Source organism: Pleurodeles waltl, chromosome 6 (genome assembly GCF_031143425.1).
Source record: "Pleurodeles waltl isolate 20211129_DDA chromosome 6, aPleWal1.hap1.20221129, whole genome shotgun sequence".
Lineage (NCBI taxonomy): Eukaryota > Metazoa > Chordata > Amphibia > Caudata > Salamandridae > Pleurodeles > Pleurodeles waltl.
This window is the reverse complement of record NC_090445.1, coordinates 586,363,441-586,384,810: the sequence shown is the minus strand read 5'-3', so window position 1 is coordinate 586,384,810 and position 21,370 is coordinate 586,363,441. Positions and strand designations below refer to the sequence as shown.

Sequence of the window (21,370 nt, the reverse complement as noted above, 5' to 3'; positions counted from 1 at the left end):
CATGAAGAGTTTTACCGGAATGTTAGCCTTACATACAGAGGCCTATAGACCCAGACCAAACAGGCTTATTTCTGAACAGGGGTGGAGGGCAGTGACAAGTTTAAACACCTCCTAGATAAAGTGAAGCGAATAGGCCACTCCAGGTTCCTACTTTCCATTGATGCCAAAAAGGTATTTGGACAAGTACTTTGGACATTACTAGCAGCAACCCTGGAAAAAGTGGGCCTGGGGCCCCAATTCAGGAAGCAGCTAAGTAGCTGCTATGTGGACCCACAGCCAGAGTTAAGATCAATGGCCTCTTTTCAACAACCTTTGCAGTGGAACGGGAGACGAGACAAGGCTGCCCTCTGTCTCCCATCTTTTTTGAACTGTATATGGAGCAGTTGGCCAAAAAGATACAGCTCCATGTAAGTAAAAATGGGTTTATTTCGGAGGGCACCAACAAAAAATAGCCCACCAACTATGTCATGTTTATGCTGGCAAATCACTGGCCCTTCATCCGGCCCTGCATTCTGAACTGGAAGAGTTTAGTAAAGCTTCTGGGTTTAAAATGAACACTTCTAAATTCCTAAATATGAGGATTAAAGCAACTCAAGACCTTAAAGACACCATCGCGCACAAGTAATCACTACTTTGGACACAAAACACAAGTTGTGTCTGCTTTGTGCACTTGACAATGTAAGAAATATCAATAAAACAGTTTTAAACCATAAAAATGAATGTATGAAGTGAAGCAGTAGATTTAATGAAATTGTATAATGCTTTATGATTTTATATAGCATATACATCAAGGCACTGTACAGAGAATAGCATGTTACACACAATACAAACTAGAGAAAAAGAAGGGGCAGCACAAAAGCCTATGATATCTGCGGTCTGACACGAAAAATACTGCCCAAACTAGAGGGCCTAAAAATTACAATTTGCAAAAAATCTTTTACACATATCTAATGCAGGTTATAGATCTTTAAGACTACAACAGAAAATCCCTTGTTCTAAATGTAAGGTTATATGGTGCCAAAGTGCATTCTTGGTATCCTCCATTTAATACTGTTAAGAACTGATTTTGAGGCTTCATTTTCAATGATATATCAAGGGGAGATATTGGTGTTTCTCAATTTATCCATCTCCTGAACCTGGCAGTAGGCCAAGTATACAGGTCAGTAAAGGAAGTAGACAGACAGAAACATAAATCTGTTCTGAAAAGTGAACAACAACAAGGATTTCTTGTTTGACATCCAAAATATATTTATTACTCCTGTGGCTGAAAATGAATAGATGGAGACCGTTCTTCTGAGCTTAATCCACTGCAAAAATGTGTGAGGGGTCTTCCAAATATATTAGTTATTTTATCTTGAATTTAACAATGAGTGTATGATCCACTGAGGTTATGGGCTAATGGGCATGAGATACCATGTGCTGAGCCAATATGCCTCTTATGTATCTCTGTACCTCAAATCATAGTTCACGTTTCTTTTATTGTGTCATAAACTACTACTTCTTAACAATTGTTAAAAAAAAAAAAAAAAAGGTAAGCTAAGAGCATGATAAGAGACATTAGATGTTGTATATTGGCTGGACTGGTTAAGATAGTTGATGTTAAGGAGAAATCCAATCTATAAAATGGACCAATTACGCTGCAGGACAGTCTGAGCTCCAATATGGCTGCTTCTGATTTGGGCTCTGGCCAAGCTGCAGTGCCTCCAACACCCCACCAGAACCTTACACTGAGGTGTAGGGTGGTGGTGGGTCCTGTTGAGGGGCCTAGCCAAATTCTCTGCATTAGCAGCCCATAAATCCCAGAACATGTCACGCACCACAACTGTATAGTGGCCCCTTTGCCTAGAAGATGATGGTGCTCATCAAGCTTTCTCAGAACTAAAGAGCTGAATGCACGGTGGACACCCACACCCGAGCAGACCTGAGATGCAGTAGAGGTGCAAGAGAACCCTCAGTAGGACTGGATTCCAGAGGGAATCACCAGTGATATGGCAGCAGGAGTGGCCCAAGTGTGCAGTAGGGAAGTATTTTGGGCACAATCGCGGAAGGGCTACCTTGGACAACTAAAACAGGTGGGCCCTCCTCTGTGGGCGGTGTACTAAAGTAACACCCCAAACCTTTGAGATGATTTGATTTGCCCTGCTATCCTTAATTCACAAGTAGAACAGAGGTAAATGTTTTTTTTTTAATCCCAGAGGGCTCCAGGTCTAATGAATTGATAGGAAAAAAGGCCTACCACCTGAAAAGAAGACACCTCACCTACCACCCTTATTTTTTTTTTATATGGGGTGAGACAATGAGCACATCTTTAATATGGCAGATTTACACTGTGTTTGTGTTCCCTTTCAATGTTAGTTATACATTGTCTCTGATGTGCGCTTACTAAACTATAAAACAGATGAATACTTGTGTGACAAAAACGTAAAATGAAACTAATAATTTAAAATAAATTTCACTTTGCAATTCAGCGTGTTTTACATTGCACTGCAGCAAGAGAACGGAAAAGAACTCAGTACAACACCAAGTGGGAGACAGAAGTCACAGTATGACGCAAGGGAAACAGTGTCCGGGAGATCTAAATATGGTACGGAAAGAGGGAAGAATGAGCTTAGTAGAGGATCAAGGTCATCAAAAGATTTCAATCCGGCAGCATAAAACATGTCATGTAACTAGGAGGGACAGAGAAAATTAGGCATGTCCTTGTGGTGCTGGAAATTTAAGTAGTTAGTAGTTCTTCCTGAGGAGGACCAAGAAAGAGCCAAGCGTGTCATCAAGTTGGTCACTAGAACATTTCATAGCAGTTGGAAAGACATAAGGTCTACATAACACAGGAAAGAATGTTAGAGTCAAACATAACAAAAAATGCAAGGGTACAGAGAGCTCAACATATGAGCATAAGAGAATATCAACAAACTCAAAGTAGAGATAAGAAACCTACGCATTGATGAGGGGACAAGATAGAGCTCAGCACACTGGGAGATGGAACACACAGAGACCATTCATTACACAGATTACAACAATTATTTAAAACTTTACCCTTTTGATGGCTGCTTTAGGGAAGGCAGATCGTCGGTACATCTCATAGCGGTTCAGCTGTTCCTCTGAAAACGAAGACACCAATATCCTGATAAAAAAAAGTTTTGACATATTACATAAAAATAGTGTGTGTGAAATTAAGTTATTTAAATTGCTAAATTAATTTAGTGAGTGGTGTGGCTAAGACCATAAGGCTATATTAAGTTGGTAAAGGATTTGGAGTCATTTACAAAAAGAGATGCAGAAGTGTAAAAGTGCTCTTGAAGACACAGGTTTCCCTTTAAATACGTCTTTGTGGCCCTTCTGAACGCATCATAACTACATTCACAACTTTTCATACAGCTTGCAAATAAGCACTTCTAGAATGGGAACATTAGACTATTTTTGTGACGGTGGGTTTTTAAAACTGCATGTGTATGTCCCCTTGTTTATTGGGCACTAATGTCATGCTATTCCTGTCACAAATATACCCAATATAGCCATCTAACACGCTGGTCCTTGCTTGAGCAGAAGGCGCTCCATTAGTGAGATGGTGCGGCAGAGGACCAAGCCGTCAAAATGATCTCCAAATACTTCCCAAAGAGGAAAGTAAGTCACAGTCCCAAATCAGACTGAGTGCACTTAATTAAAAAAAATGGCAGTCTAATGCACCCTACATGTTTCAGTCATTCTTGACCTTTCCCACAGGTGATATATATATATGGCAGCCCCCTCCCTGTTTTCAACCACTCAGAAATTTGCTTCATATTAGTGACTCCCTTCAGTGGGCTGCCCCAGTGGCTTTTTCTTCCTGAGAATTATGAAGAGAGTAGTGTAAACAGTCAATACTGGCCCTCCAGTGGGTGGGTGGGGGGCAGGGGGGTCACCATGTGCCGATGCACTGATTGTTTTTACCAGCCCTTTCCTTCTGTTGTATCTGCACTTTCACCAGCTCACACACCCTCTGTACCGCAGTTAATCTGCAGCGGCATCCATGCCCTTAAAGTGCTCAAAACACATCCAATACTCATGTCCTTGTTTGGGCAGAGGATGCTCCATTAGTGAGGTGGTGCAAACAGTGCAGCAGAACCAAGCTGCTAAAATTATCCCCAAACACTTTCCCAAGAGGAAAGTAGGTCACACTCCCAAATCAGGCTGAGTTCAGTTTATGAAAAAAAGGCAGTCTAATGCACCCTACGTGCATTGACCTCTCTCACGGGTGATACACACACACACACACACACACATTTTACATACTGGCGGTCACCAGCAGGTAGTTATATGTTGAGTCTGTAACTAATACTTACATGTATTTAGAAGCTTATGGTGTCATATAGAATGTTATGAGGTAAGAGTGAAGGCTCCTGCCTGGTTAGAATGTTATCACTTGAAAGTGGTAGTTGCCAGACAGAGGGAGAGAGAGAGCGAGAGATCAGTTGTGTTGGCCATATTAATGGATACTTATAAATAAAGAAGATTTTGCCACTACCAACTCGTGTCTACATAAGATTTTGGCGACGAGTTGTGGAAGGTACAGTGCTAGCGGTGAAGTGTTGCAGATGTGACTTTATTAAGGATCGTGGAGAAGGCACTGCAGCCGAGAGTGTGGAATTTATACTTAGGTGTGTGTGAGTACTCTGTTTCCCTGTCCCTGGCCAACACACATCACGGTCTCTCGCCTCAACACTTTATGGATATTTAATTTGTTCTATGCTGCCAGTCGTTCACTGCCTAGCACTGTAACAGTTTGTTCAGTGAATGCTGATTCTGGGTCCCCGTGTACAATAACTGATAGGAAGCAATGGGAAGAAGAATTTGCAAATGTATTAGGTGCATCTTTGAGTACCTCAGATGTCTCTCCTGCACATTTTACTGGTGAATCCATACCTATAATTGGTTATAGGAAAGTTATGCTTGAATTTTAAGGGGGGGGAAGCATTAGGAAGATTTTATGTGGCTGAAGAAGGTCCAGCTGTACTTGGATGGATGGATCAAAGAACATAAAAAAATTATACTGGACCCCAATAGTGAAGAACAAGTACTAGTAATGAGTGAAAGTGAGAGGAATGGTGCCGAATTAAGAACTACTTTTCCAGAAGTTTCCTTTGAAAAAAATAAAAAATAAAAATAGTTACACTCAAGGGTTATTCCCATAAAATTGTATTAAAAAAACATGCTGTACCTAAAGTACACAATTCTAGAAATATACCTTAGGTACTGAGAAAGGACGTTAACAAGGAATTGGAATCTCTTTTAGAAAAAGGAATTATTGAGGAAATGGAGACAACTGAGTTGATTTCGCCATTGGTGATAGTTCGCAAGGCCAATGGAAAAATACGCGTGTGTATTGATATGAGAGAGTTAAATAATAACATTGTGGTGGAAAAATTTCCTCTACCAAAAATTAATGAAATGCTTGCTATGACCAAAGGTATGGAATGGTTCACATCTGTAGACTTATCTGCATATCATCAGATAAATGTGCATGATGATAGGAGGGATTTGACAGCGTTTATGACCTCTCAAGGGTGTTACTGATATATTTGTATGCCATTTGGTCTTGCCTTGGTGGCAGCTATTTTTCAGAATGGTCTTGCCTCGGTGGCAGCTGTTTTCAGAAGTTAATGCATAAACTGTTTAAGCATATGGCAGGAGTAATATATTTACAGGACAATATTTTAATCATGGGGAGGATAAAGAACAACAAGATGCTAGAGTGGAGAATGTTTTAACCAAATTATCAGAGAATGGGTTAACAGCAGAGTATTCAAAGTGTAAGTTTGGTGTACAAGATTTAAATTACTTGGGGCACAAAACAGCAGCAGAAGGGATTAAACCAAAAAACAGGACTTATGTCAGCTATAAAACAGTCTCCAGCCCCGTGTAGTAAGGACGACTGGAGATCATTCCTTGGATTAGTGGAATTTTATGCTAAATTTGTAAAGAATTTTTCAGAAAATACATTTAATATGAGACAATTATTAAAAGACAAGTCTAAATTTGTTTGGACAGAAATTTTGCAGGAGGATTTTGAAACTATAAAGGATAAAATATGCAAAGCAAGACCTTTGTTTGGATTGTATACTAAACTCCCTTCTGTGTTAACCACTGATGCAAGTAATAAAGGCATTGGTGCTGTTATTTCAGAAAAACATTCAAGGCAAGGAAAACACAATAGCATTTGCTTCAAGGGCATTATTACTTGCAGAAGAAAGGCATTCTATTACAGAAAAGGAAACCCTTGCAGTAATTTGGGGATTAGAACACTTCAAAAACATTTTGTGGGGTTTAAATGTAGAGGTTAGATGTGATCATAAACCTTTATTAAAATTGACTACAGAAGGTCTACAAAAAGCCACATATAGGATAGGAAGGATGTCCGTAAAATTGTTAGATGTTAAATATAAATTGGTGTATTTACCTGGAGTAAAAAACAAAACTGCAGATTGTTTGAGTAGGATGCCATTATTCCTAGAAGAGAATTTTGAAGATGACGAAGAGATAAGTATAGCATGGGCAGGGAGTAAGAAGGGTGATGTCATTAGTAGTGAAGATTGGATAGACGCCACATTACATGACAAATTGTTAATATCCTTAAGAAATTATTTTCAGAATGGATGGCCAGACAAAACAGCAATGAATCCTGAATTGATTAGTCATTTTGAGGTACATAATGAGTTATCAGTAATAGGAAATTATATTTTAAGAGATGGCAAGATCATGCCACCAAAAAAGTTATGGGAATCCATAATTAAAATAGGCCATGAAGGTAATCTAAGGACAGTAAAGACAATGAAGAGGATTAAGGAAAGCTATTGGTGGCCAGGAATGGATATAGAAATTGAAAGAATAATTAGGCAATGTGACCTATGTTGGAATGCTGATAAGTCTCAAGTGACGTTAAAACCAATGCTACATCTCATTCCTTGCCCAGATATGCCATGGGAAATGATTGGTGTAGATAATATGGGACCTATTGTTAACGGCAATGAAGAACGGTATGTAATGGTTGCCACGAATTACTTTTCTAAATGGCCAGAGGTTACATTTGTTAACAAGGCTAGTGCTGGAAATGTATTGGTATTTTTTAATGAACTTTTTGAAAGAGAGGGGCTACTGACAAAAACATATTAGGGACAATGGTGTACAATTTAGAAGTGAAGAGGTTGATAATTTTTTGAATTGGAATGCTATTGAACATATATTGATTTTAGTGTATCACCCTAGTGGAAATGGAGAAGTGGAGAGATTTAATCATGTGATTAAAGACTCCTTATAGTTGGCCAAGTATAAAAATGTTAATTGGAAATCTAGTTTTAAGAAAATGATATGGATGTACTGGACCACACCAACCATCACTGGATACAGTCCATTTACCATCATGAGAGGTAGGGTTCCCTTCACTATGGACAATCAGGGGTGGTTGATTAGCACCAGGTTAAAGGATTGGTCACCTTCTGGAGTAAAAAACACATTTAGAAAACACAAAGTGAATGTAAGGACTATATGGATAAAAAGAAAGGAGCAAAGGAAGTTGAACTGAAGAAGGGTGAAGTGTGCGTGTCAAATTACCTGTTACGGTTAAGAAGGGAGAAAGCAAATATTATGAGCCAAGGATGGTGGTGGTGCGAAGCTAAGTGATGGACAAGTTTGGCACATGAGTCATTTTGTAAAGCTTAAAGACAGTAATAGAAAGGGAAGTGAAGATATAGGGAAGCAAAAAATATTTCTGGTTGGATTGAAGTCAAAATAATTAACTTGACGTCATCCAGGGTGGATACTAGGGTGAGTGAAGAAGAGGAAATTCAAGAAAATGTGGCTTTTCCACATGGAAGTCATCAAACGACCCATGTATTTGCCAGATTTCATTACAAATTAGTTTATTATAGTTTATGTTTTTATTATGCAGGTCAGGTAAATGATTATATTATGTATATATGTTTATTTTGTATATCTTATTATTTAAGAGAGGAGATGTGTTGTGTCTGTAATTAATGTTTACATGTATTTAGAAGCGTATGGTGTCCTATAGAATGTTATGAGGTAAGAGTGAAGGCTCCTGCCTGGCTAGAATGTTATCACTTTAAAATGGCAGTTGCCAGACAGAAAGAGACAGATCAGTTGTATTGGCCATATTAATGGATACTTACGAATAAAGAAGATTTTACCACTACCAACTTGTGTCTACATATATATAACATTATAGTTAGGACCTAGTTTCCATAGAAAAAGTGTCTTTTGACTTAGCTATATGTTTGGCACTGTTTGCAGAATCTTCATGAAATTTTCCAAAAAAGTGCCCTCTCGGGTCTTGTTGTGCATGTAAAGTTTCAGGGGGATCTGTCAAGCAGGGGCCGGGAAAAAAAAGGGGGAGGGGAGTTTTGTTTGTTTGTTTTTTAAGTGTGTTTTCCGGGGGGCGTGGCCAGGGCGTCAAGATGGTGGCTGCACTTTTATACTGCTCAGGACCCCTCCGTCATCCGCCTCTCATAAAATCACTATCCGTGCACATCAACACCGTGAACGCTTCATCGGGGTTCCTTTATCCTACCCCGTCCTATGTGGTGAGTTCCCAGCCCTCCCGGCCCCGTGGGACTGAGATTTTGGCTGCCCGGTGTTCGACCGCTGCTTCCCCGATCAAGATGGCGGCTGAGGGACGGACCTGAGGCGTGGCCCGCTGCGGCGGAAAGGTGGCGGCAGCCCAGACGGCCTGGAGGCAGGGCTGCGGACCCCGAGGCAGAGGAGGTGCGGGTCGCGGCCGGGGCCGCTGGGCCTAGAAGAAATCAAGGTAGGCCCCGGGCCAGCGGCGCCGAGATTCTCTGGTCTCCCTGATTTCCCCCCCTTCCTGTGGTGACCGAGGGCCGGGAAGGGGGTCGGGGGCGCTCCGTGGGCCGGAGGCCGGCGTGCACGGCCGCCGATTGTGCGGGGGGCCTGGCAGGCCCAGAGCCCGATATTAGGAGGAAGACCTGCGGACCGCTGTGAGGACCGCCGGAGTGGACGGGTGCTCGCCGGGGCACGGAAACCCCTGCTGACGCTGCTATAGGCCGGGATGGAGTGCCTACCAGGGGTGTGATCGGCCGGGAGAAGGTTTTGGAGCCCGGGGCTGGCTGCAGTCCGGGGCTTAGACAATACATCGCCTCGAGGTGCTGCCAACTTGGGACCATGTCGCAGTGACACGCTCCCCACTGGTCTCCCTGGGAGTGGGGAAAGGAAGAAATCAAGTAACAGTAAACAAGCAGCAACTACAAACGTGAGCTGGGACAAACACTGGGACACTGAGAGGTGAATCAGGACCTTCAGGGCCCTTGAGCAGAGAGGAGCCCCATCTCCGTCCTTCGGACCACGGTGGGGTGCGGTCTGGAGGTGACACATTAGAGACTACAAGGAGTGTCTCCTTTTTCACCCTTTCCTTATCTGCTGACCGCCCCTCATCCGGACGCCAGGCATCCTTACCGGCTGGACAAGGGAGAAGTCCCAGGACCATATCGAGTGAATAAAAACGCCGCCAGGGTAAGGGACATAGAAGGGGACAAGACAATTACATAACAAAACAGTAAGATGAAATAAACTCTGCAACACCGTGTTCCCCCCAGTACCCCTGGAACTATCTAATAGATTCATAAACTAGGATATACCACAGGGGGAATCAGATTAGATCCCCAGGGATCTCCCATTGGGCCCTACAGTAGGGCAGAACGAAATTGACCGATCACTGCAACCCTAGAGAGGGTAGAACCACACCCAACATCATGGGCAAAGACAAAGTGATCAAACAAACAACGGCACAAACTCGTATGGATCAATTCACCACAGGTACAGTGGGACCACGGTCGGAAGACCCAACCACAAATGGTGGTAATAACCCACAAACATCGTCCAGCGACCTGGCGGTGATTCTTCAGGCGATTCAGGCCTCCCAGACAGCAGTTGAATCAAAAATAGGGGAGGTCGCAGTGGATGTCGCCCTGATCCGCCAAGATCTCCGCAATGCAGTATCCCGAATCACAGAGGCCGAGTCCAGAAACTCCACGGCAGAAGATGAAATAACAACTCTAAAAACCCAAATCTCAATGCTGAACAAACACACCTCAGATCTACACAGGAGGGCTGAAGACGCCGAAAACAGATCTCGACGTAACAATCTTCGCCTAGTGGGTCTTCCCGAGGCCACTGGAGAATCATCGTTGGATACGTTCCTAAAGGAGTGGTTCCCATCCTGGTTGCCGGCAGACCACCTCACGCCATGGTTCACAATCGAACAAGCCCATAGGTCGCCGCGCACAAGGCCTCCGCCTGGCTCCCCACCCAGGCCAGTAATAATCCGCCTCTTCAACTTCAAAGACAGAGACCTGGTCCTGCGGGAGGCTCGCTCCGGAGGAGACCTCCTCTGCAATGGAACGAAAGTACTCCTTTTCCCAGATTACACATTAGAGGTACAGCAACAACGCCGCTCGTTCATGGAAGTGAAACAAAAGTTTCGATCAATGGACATCCAGTATCGTCTCCTGTTTCCAGCCAGACTCCGGGTGATCTATAATAACAAAACCTACTTCTTTGAACAGCCGACCGCGGCATGGACCTGGCTAACGGAAGAAATCCCACTAGACATGCATAGAACAGGATCGTGGCCACCGCTTAAGATGACGCCAGCTCACCCAAGGGGGCAACAACCGATGCGCAGTCAGCGAACACGCTCTGGGAAACGAAGAGGAAGACATAGATCCAGCTCGGACTCCCCTCCCAGGGCTCATCGGTCGGAACCCAGACACCCACAATCAAAAGAATTCCAGAGCCACCCTGACAAGCCTGAAACCACAGGACACAATCAAGGTGCAGCCGGAGACACAAGAAGACTCTGACTTGTCCCGTAGTCCAATCCTGTGACTGCATAGGTGGAACCTATTCTGGGAAAGACTTAAAACAATGAACACAGAAATAGAAGCGTTATGCCTAACTTGATCACACATCGAGTAATATACATTTATGCATGATCCGATACTAGGGAGGGGTCCACCGCCACCAATACCACAGCCTTACCACTCGAAAGCCACCTCACCAGTTTTAGAAGTGAGGGGCTATGTATATGGGCGACAGATGCTTCTGGGGGGAGGAGTTTGGGGTGGGAGGGAGTTGGGGGGCAAGGGGGTTCCGGCCTCGTTCTAAAGGGCAATATTAGAATTTGCATGCGAAGGCAAGGTTCATATTTTTTTAATTCAGGCACAGGCAGGATGCTTAATGACTCGATAGATATAATAGAGTCTGAGGATCGGCAGCAGGATGATCGAAAGATAAGTCCTTCAGAGTCGCACAAACTAGTAACTAAAGGTTGGCTCAACAACAGTAAAATTCCACCTTCAATCACACACCCCCCATGAATCAAGTACAAATTATGTCATGGAACATCAACGGGCTCCTAGACAAAATTAAATGTACTGCAGTATTCACCTTCATAGATACCATCCAGAAGTACTCATGTTGCAGGAAACCCACCTGTTGGGGGATAAATGCCCATTCCTGACTCGTCCGGGATTTGATAGAGTGTACCATGCGGGATACACATGTGGATCTCGAGGAGTAGCCATATTATTGCATCGTACCTTCCCTATGACACACATCCAAGTACGGAGAGACCAACAAGGGCGGTTTGTAGCCATTACCAGTAAGGCAGAAGAGATCACATTTAGTATAATAAGTATCTACGCCCCTCCCTCCCTGGTCAGCTCAACCCTCCAGGGACTCACAAAACTTCACTCTGACCTACCCCCTGGGCACACTATACTAGGCGGCAACTTCAACGCAACCCCGGACCCGACCTTAGATGTAGACGGCCCACTCACCACATATAGACGTACACTGGCAACCGAAATTAAAGGGTGGTTATCTGCCACGGGTCTATGTGACGCCTGGCGGATTTGGCATCCGAGGCAGAGACAATTCACCCACACCTCAGCAGCCCATGGCTCCCAATCCAGAATAGACCTGATGCTTCTTCCGAGCACAGATTGTACAACCCTCTCACACATCGAGATTTTAGCCATAGGAATCTCTGACCATGCCCCTCTCTGGCTCATACTAGGCCAGGGCCGCCCCCGGCGTCACCCCATGTGGCGGCTAAACGCATGGTATCTCCAAGATGAACACTTTAAGGAACAATTACATCAGGGACAAGCAGAATACTTCCACCTAAACGAAGGCTCTATAACCTCGGAGGGCACTCTATGGGCAGCAGGGAAGGCAGTATTACAAGGTATGGCTAAAAATCTGATACGTAATCAGGAACGTGCCAAAACGCTACATATCACACAGCTAGAGCTCCGAGCAATAAACCTCGAAAGAGACAACGTAATAAACCCAAGCGAGAAACTGACTTGACAACTCCTCCTAATCCGAGAGGAGATACGGGGTCAATCCCTGGAAGCCGCAAAACATTTATGGAGGGCCAGCACTGGAAGGATCTATGGGTGGGGGGACAAGACCGGGAAGATGCTGTATTGGTTGATCTCCCGCGATCAGGCCTCCAAGATCGTCCCTGATATTTATGACGGGGATGGGGCCCTGGTTATGGGTCATACCGAAATTGCGAATGCTTTTGCCAACTATTATCATACACTGTACCAAGCATCTACACAAATAGATTTACATTAAACACGTCAACTACTTGACGAGATTCCCCTCCCACAGTTACCTATGGTAGAATCACAGCTTTTAAAAGGAACCCATTAGAGAGGAAGAAATTGGGACGGTGATCTCGACATTAAACGCTGGCAAGACGCCTGGTCCCGATGGGTTCCCCCAGAATATTATAAGGCGTTTAGAGAAGACCTGACCCCACGTCTCCTACGCCTTTTCGCAGAAATAGAAAAAGATGGATCCTTTCCTCCTGAACTAGATACGGCCATGATCGTGGTGCTCCCCAAAACCCAGCCCCCTTCGCCCCACTGCGCGGATTACAGAACAATATCATTGATTAACACAGAAATTAAAATTTTCGCCTCTATCCTTGCCACTCGCATCAAAAGGGTCCTACCGCAGCTAATCCATCCTGACCAATGTGGGTTTATGGCAACTCGCAGTACACGACACTGTATCCGCCGGCTACATGTAGCCTTGGCGGAAAGACGCTGGTTGCCCCGAAGCCTGGCCCTCTTGCTCATAGATTTTGAAAAGGCTTTTGATTCGGTTGACTGGGGATTCCTTCTACTGGTGCTCCGACGGGCAGGCATAGGAAAACAATGTTGCCACCTAATTAAAGCATTATACACTAACCCTACGGCCTGTGTACAGGTTAATGGGACCATATCCCACAGGTTCGGCATCCGCAGAGGTACTTGACAGGGATGTCCCCTCTTTTGTTTACCCTGGCTATTGAGCCTCTAGCCCAGATGATTAGAGCGGACTCAGTATACTGAGGATGGAAATGGGGTCCATCTCATAAAGACAGGATAGCTCTGTACGCAGATGATGTTCTGCTATATATGGAGGAACCGAGTATAACTGGTCCGAGGAGCCTTTGCCTTCTAAGGAAATACGAACTAATTTCTGGTCTCAGGATGAACTCCACCAAATCAATCCTGATCCCGCTAGCAAACAAATGTGAGTGCTTCGATTGGTAAAATACCATACCCATATGCAAATTAAGTTTGAAATATCTAGGGATCTGGGTAACCCTTCTGCCTGAATTAACATGGGCCAAAAATCTATCTAGTCTGCTAACAAGAATCAAAACGGACATGCAGAGATGGCAAACCCTCCCCTTGAATGTGATGGGGCGGGTGGCCCTATACAAAATGATGATCTTGCCAAGACTCCTATACATATTATAAAATGTTCCCATCCTCATCCCCCACTCCTGGTTCAAAAATCTCGAAAGCATTACGGGAAGATTTTTATGGAGCGGTAATAGACATCGAGTAGCGATACAACATTGCCGGAGAGGAATGTATGACGGAGGTTTGGGTGCGTCAGACCCCAATCTATATTACCTGGCTACCCAATTGATAGTGGTTCATGACTGGTTTAATGGGGGCTGGAAAGACCCGGCGTATAAGACAGAATTGACACTCCTGGGGTTTCCACAGGTTCTTGACATGCTGTACGGAGCATCGCTTCCTCTTGACATGGAAGAAACAACCAAAGTGGTCTTCCTGGCATGGCGAGCCGCGTTACGCCACACTCACTGGAATACCGTTATCACCCTCCAGACTCCGCTATGGAGAGGGAAATGGATGTATGCCTCGGTCACGCTGGAGGGATTCGCAACATGGGACCTAATAGGCATTTCCCTGGTTGGGGACATATGGAAAGGGAGGGCCATGAAATCGTTCCAAGACCTACAAGCAGAATTTCAATTAAACCAGACACAGTTCTTTAGATACCTTCAACTAAGACATGCACTGCAAACCCATCTGCCCACCGCAAGCCCCATACCGGACTTTAACCCACTGGAAGCCAAAATACTCATGGGAAATATGGAGGGGAAAGGCATTTCCCAACTTTACAAAACACTAATCAACAACACTCCTGATAACTTAGCCATTTTTAGGACTAAGTGGGTATCATGGGTCGTACCCTTAGAAGAAACGGAATGGAGGGAAGCCTTGATGGCGCCCAAGGTATTGGCAATATCGGCAAGGTTCCGCATGATACAATTCTATTATTTATATGGGCCTATCTGACACAATCCAAACTACACAAAATGGGAGCCCACCCTTCTGCCAAATGCCCAAGATGCCTGAATTAACCAACAGACTTCTTTCATATGGTATGGACCTGTCAAAAAATACAAAAGTACTGGGAAGGGGTGATCCGAGAGATAGGAAGGGCACTGGGTCAAGAAATACAAAAATCAGCTAAGCTAATCCTATTGGGGGTAATGGAAGAAATGGGAGGAACACTTGCTAAACGAGCACTGACAGCTACGGCATTATTAGTCGGTAAGAGAGATATCGCTGCAGCGTGGACGTCCCCAGAAGGCCCGTCGATCCAGAAATGGAGAAAGGGGGTGGATTGGTGTGCCAATCAGGAGAAACTGGTATTTGAGTCTAGAGGGTGCCCACACAAATTCTAAAAGATATGGAGACGATGGCTAGAATTGATGACATAAACCAGATACGTAATAAGATACTTAATGTTTCACAGGGACACTGCGGTGGATAGATCTGCTGATAGCACCACAACCCATTATTGTTGATGGCTAACAACGATACTAAAGCAATGATAAGATGTACAAATTCCATGCGTCCTTGCCTTGTGCTTGAACCTGTTTTTTCCTTCCTTTTCTGTATATGTCTGAAAAACAATAAAAATGTGTTTATAAAAAAAATTTAAATAAATAAATAAAAAAGGTGTGTTTTCCATTATAAAATTTGATTAGAGATTTTAGACATGACTAAAGCTCGAATCACTGAACAGAATTACACCAAATCTGGTAGAAAGGTAGCTATTGGTCCAGAAAGTGCCCTTTTTGTTATTTGGTGTAAATCCATTCAGTAGTTTCTGAGATTTTTAAAGAAAACCAAATTTGTGTATCTGGGCGAAGCCTACGCACAGATCTCATGGTGAGATGTAATTGGCTTCAACCAGAAAGTGCTGGCAGCTATCTTGGGACAAATATACATGATAGAACTCCATTGAAATGCATTGTAGTTAATGGCAGGTTTTGAGGTTCACAAAAAAGGAAACATATAAAGGGTGATAACAGTTTTTAGTTACACTATAAATCATTTGTTGATGGCACTATACTAATTTTAGGAATTGTGGTGATTTCTAAGGTGATTTACCCTGCTGGGATTTCGTGAATAATGTTTAAGGGAAAACTGTTTTCTAATGATTTTCCCACAGATGTTATGGAAGGTGCTCCAGAAGCTAAAATTAGAGCTTATTTTTTGTAAATACACACTATCTTTCTCAGTCATAGGAGAATGAAGTCTGACAGTTTCAGTAAACCATGTACTTCCAACAGGAGCAGCCTGTCAGTTGATTTCCTTGTGTTCTCCTGCAGCCTCCCAGGGTGTTCTAAAGAACTAAAGAACTAAAGCGCTAACAGTCTTACTTATGAGAAAAGTGTGGCTCACCTGAAGCCCCCTTGATTGAATCAAACTGGTAAAACATTTAATTTAGAAAGGAGCAAAATGAAGGAGTTCATTTTGTCATAGAAATTATGGTTAGTGCTGTAGAAAGAAAATTAGGAAGTTTTAAGTGAGTTCTCAAATATCTTTCTCTTCTATTTCATTTTAACATTCTGACATGTGGAATGAAACATGCACTTTCAACACCAGCAACAGACTGATAGTTAGCACTCTAGTTGCTCATTAGAACATTGTAAACTGCTGAGCACCAGGGAGTTAACATGCTGAAGTTATGCCAAAAATGTTTCACATCGGAACACCATTTTGATAGAAACGAAGTGGAAAGCTGAAAGCATTTTCTACTGAGGATACTGCAGTAAATAAGGAAATTAGGGAGCTTCATAACAAATAAGTTGACTGACGTGTGCAAAACACTTCTTTCTTTTTCTTTGAGGTTTTAAACAGCACAGATTTGCTCTAAAGGTATTGGAGTGTTTTACATGAGCATCTGTTACATTACACGAGGACACATTAATTTTGCTACATAAAGATAACAAATAATTTAAAAGCGCGTTGTCACTATATGAGAACAAGTTGAGCATGCTGGGCAGATGGGAGGGGCAGTGGCAGCACAACGGACAGAAAATGGCAGACGCAACAAACCAACCATGCAGGACAGGCAAAAGAGGCTATGGCAGTATAACAGAGCATTGAGGGCAGAAGAGACAGGCAGTGGCAGTACAACCATACATGCCAACAGACCCGATTCAGGCAAGAGATTCCCAATGTTTGTGAGCCCAAAAGGCTTTATTTTATTTGTCTCCTGCCTAAACTCTCCTCTTTTTCAATGTTAGTCAGTGGTGAAAATCAATTCCCCTGTTTTTTCAAATTCTCCCTTTTACCAAATTCATAATGTTGGCAAGTACGGTACACTGGATCACTGAGGGCTGGATTAATGGGGTAGGGACATGGCCTTGGATAACTGAGGGCAGGAAGGAGATGGGGAGGGGCACCAAACTGACCTCATAGGAAAGGCATCAGGGGTTGCAGCAGCACAATACATCACACAGGGCAAGGGGGGGCAGCAGTGCAGCACAACAGACCACGGAAAGCAATAGGGAGGGTGCAGGGCCATGCAAATGGACAACAGAGAGCAGAGGGGAAAGGGGCAAGAGCAGGACGCCGACCATACCAGACAGACAGGAGGGACAGTTGCAACATAATAGACCATGAAGGGCAGGGGCATGAAAATGAACCAGACAAAGCAGGACGGAGGGGGTTTGGGGTCTGTTGCAGAGGGTAATGATAAGGCCATGATCTGACTGAAGAATAAAAATGCTGAGACAGCAGGTGAATATGGAGTCAAACGTGGAGCTGGCGGTGTAGTTGCAGCTGTTAAAAGATTTTGTGGCGTGGCAGTGACTGTGTCCGAATATGGTGAGACTGTCAGTGGTGCTGTACCTGTTGGCATAGGTGATGGCGCAGGCGCACAATTACATATGGCAGCTTTGAGGATAGGTAGCCATGTGGCACTGCAGAACGCCTGATTTACTTGGATCAGTCAAACGGCTTCCCAGATAGATATCGACAAGTAGAATAGCTGGAGCTTCTTGCAGAATGTCCAGCATAACTATTTCATAGTAGGTCAAGTACAAAATTACAGGTCTGACTCAAGGAACTTGCAATTTGTGAAAAGATAGAGTTCAATTCTCAATTAGATTAGCATGCCATTCTCTAAAATAGATGCCGTAGCTTTACAATACTGACATTCAGTCGGGAAAGATACATCCTCACCTCATTTATGTGTCTATCGATGCTAACTTTTACTTCATTAGAAGAAAAAAAATTGCGGACCCGACTATAAAAATGTAGTTGATAACACACCAAGCAGATTCAAAAATAAACAGCTGAAGAAAACACAGATGAATCCCAAAACGGTCTTAAAGCGAGTCAACAAGTCAGATCAAATGGTTTTTTTTAAATGGAGAATGCCAGAGATATTTGAAGCATGAAATATAGTGTGCAACAGATCAGTGAAATAAGTCTGTAAATGGGTCTTCAAAAATTCTAAGATGCACACAGGGACATTTGCAGGTTGCATGCTTCTGCTGCAGACGTTAAATAAAAAGGTACCTTTTTCCCCAGGATAAAAGTACAGTGAGATTTATTTAATTTATCAAGTTGTATATTTATCACGTTTATTTTTGGCCAGGAAACCCTTTCAAACATCTTAGTAATATCACAATATTTTACTGTTTTTTGAACATTTGACACTAATACAAAACCAGGGTTCAATCTACAACAGGATTCATTTGGTTGAGTTATGTATGAACTGTTACCTAGAGGTATTTGACTGGAAGGATTAAATACCCAGGTGCTATGAGGAAATGACAAGTGAGGCCAGACTTAAATGAGTTTAAAGTGCTGTGAATAGTGATAAAATCACTAAGTGTCCTAGTGGATTGATGCATGCAGATATATCTTTTGGACAACAATTATACTTGAAAAGGAAATTCCAAATTTGTTTTAGGAAAGTGTTGTGTATGCGTTTGTACCATCTTGAATGTTTGTAATGTTCAATTTAATTGTGTTAATGCTGTCATTTAAACTTGCCCCTCTTATAAAGAATTCAAGTTACCTTTTAAAAGACTGAAAGCAGAGGAGGTAATAGTGTAAATGAGTTGGGGAAAAAGTCTGAAAGGAGGGTGCATTAGTTCTTTATCAGTTTCCCCCAAGTCTTTCTGCAGCTTCCCTTTCAGAATATGACCCTTTTATGACAACATAAATTAGGGTACACCCAAACCTAATGGCCTCTACCCGCTCAGCCCCAGAAAAACATTACTTAAGCCCAGATCTATCATTACTGAGCTTTGACAGGTTTTTATTTACATCAGTCAAGCGAGGGACAGTCACTTTTGACACAACTTCCCTACACTATAAATAGTTGTAGTTTGCGAAAACCTAGAGTCCAGTCTACTTGCTAACTAACTAGCAGCTTCAGAAAGTCATACAAGTGAAAGTAGGCAATGTGCATAGAAAGTACTCCGTAGTGGAAAAAGGTGTGCTTTCAGTCTGTTAAATCAAGAGAAGGCTGCATGACGAGTCCTTTTTAGAGATAATTTTCTGTCTTGTTGTGAGATTATAATAAAATGAGGAAAGATGGTGGGATTATCAGTGACCGCTCACTTCATGCTCCTTAACTGCTTGTATTGCGCAAATGAACTACACCAGTCCACATATGAGTTTTTCCATCGTACAAAAAAATCAACTCTTTCAAAGGTTTAAAGCGGAGGAGGTGACAGCAGAAACTGAATAGATGTGCTTAGAAAGTCTGAAAGCCATGGTTTAGAACTTTTAAAGCAGTTGTCTGTATTTCTCGAACTTCTTCCCTATTTTGTTCTGCAGCTGCTCTCCCAGAGTATGCCAGTTCTTCTTGTATGATGCCAAAAACAATGGCAAGCCCAACCTAGTAAACCAGGAAACTGTAGACTCATTCATAACTCAATTTTCTTTTTATAGTTTTGCTGTAAATGCGGTCCCTATGCACAAGAGATAAAAATTGAAGAAAAAAAAAATATATACACACACAGCTTTGGTCATTCAATGACTTGAGTAAAGAATAAAAAAAATATCCAGGAAAAGCAATACAATTAATTTTCATCTTTTCAAATTGCAATAATTATGAGTACTCAAGTTCTACCCCAACGTGAACAAAGTGCCTTTGTGTATAAAAAGTGAAAGAGTGCATCACAAATAAAAAGATATACGACTCTTAAACTCTTTAATTATTTCTGTGCTTGGGGTCAAAGGGCAAAGTCTGTACACATCTGTAGTCTACAGCATTTAGGGCCATATGTATGAACACATTTTCCCATAGACACAAAATGGGTAAAACCGTTTGATACATCTGGCCCTTGAACCTTTGGTGGTCTCCCTTACCGATAGTGTTTAGGTTGAGCCTAGGCAGCGCACATGCGCGGTCTCTTCGAGACCTGCTGTATTCAGTTTGTGGAGTTACAGCCCGTCCATCTCTTGTGATCGGTAACTTTTATTGTGGTTTACAAAGGGCTTGCTTGTGTGGGGTTGTTTTTGCTTCTATGTCCCTCTGTTTGCCGTGTTGTTGCCGCCCATGAAGCAAGCCCACATTATTTGTCTCCTTTCACTTGAGTGTATTTATGTTTGTTGTGCACACTATTTATTTTTTTTAGATTCTGCTTGTGTTCTCAGTAGGGATTGCTGATGTTGTGCTCAGTGTCCAATGGTTTATTTCAGCTCACTTGGCTCGTGTCCGCGCAAAATGATGTAGTGCAAACAAATTTTGATTCATGATAGCGCCTGGAACTCTGAGGGACTACATATCCCAGACTGCTTTGTGGCCCCAGGAGGCAGCCATCTTGTGAGCACCTGCATCCACTTGACCACACCAACAAGCGCTATATAGCCCATGGGCCACCTCCCTAACATTTTTCTTTAAATAGGCACCACTCACTACTGCCACCACTGTATCTTCTTCCGGGTCTATTATTGAGCAGCTATCCATTAACTATAAGCAAATAAGAAAATGGGCAAAAGGAAGGCAATAGAGAGTGGGGCAGGGGTGGTGCCAAAAACCAAATGGAAAAGAAAGAAGCATGTAGTCAACAACTGTGTTATGGACAGAATTAACAACCTTCTTGACGAACGTGAAGGAATTTTAAACTCCCCCAAGGACAGCAGCCCCACTGGAATCAAGGGAGAGTGCTCGCCTGTTAGGAAGGACGCTGGCCATAAGAAAATTGCTGACATATTTGTAAAGTGCGGCCAACAGGCCATAACCTCCACAGGCCAGGGTAGGGTAGCGATGTCATCAGCCACACCCCCCCCCCCCAATATCGGCAGAAAAGCCTCCAGCTAACCCTAGCGACTGTTTTGCTTTCCTTATCTTATGACCGACCTGACAAAACTTCTCTGGAATGCACTTCTTAGTTTAACCCCTTCGCTGCCAGGCCTTTTCCCCCTCCTGTGCCGAGCCTTTTTTTGGCTATTTGGTGCAGTTCGCGCTTAGGCCCTCATAACTTTTTGTTCACATAAGCTACCCACGCCAAATTTGCGTCCTTTTTTTCCAACATCCTAGGGATTCTAGAGGTACCCAGACTTTGTGGGTTCCCCAGAAGGAGGCCAAGAAATTAGCCAAAATACAGTGAAAATTTCATTTTTTAAAAAAAAAATAGTGAAAAGGGGCTGCAGAAGAAGGCTTGTGGTTTTTTCCCTCAAAATGGCATCAACAAAGGGTTTGCGGTGCAAAAATCACC

The 21,370-nt window shown here is 43.1% G+C and overlaps 1 protein-coding gene across 2 annotated transcripts in view; it reads right to left on the bottom strand.

Moving 5' to 3' along the window:
* The window catches only part of TAF11 (TATA-box binding protein associated factor 11), a 79,837-nt gene that overhangs the window by 31,387 nt on the left and 27,080 nt on the right, over positions 1-21,370 (bottom strand). The window contains exons 4-5 of one of the 2 annotated variants that reach the window (XM_069238823.1): positions 15,259-15,300; positions 3,037-3,124 (exon numbers count right to left, since the gene is read on the bottom strand). In XM_069238823.1, the coding sequence (XP_069094924.1) occupies positions 3,037-3,124; positions 15,259-15,300 (130 nt within the window). The remainder of the gene's footprint in view (positions 1-3,036; positions 3,125-15,258; positions 15,301-21,370) is intronic. The other variant, XM_069238824.1, reaches the window with a different exon arrangement.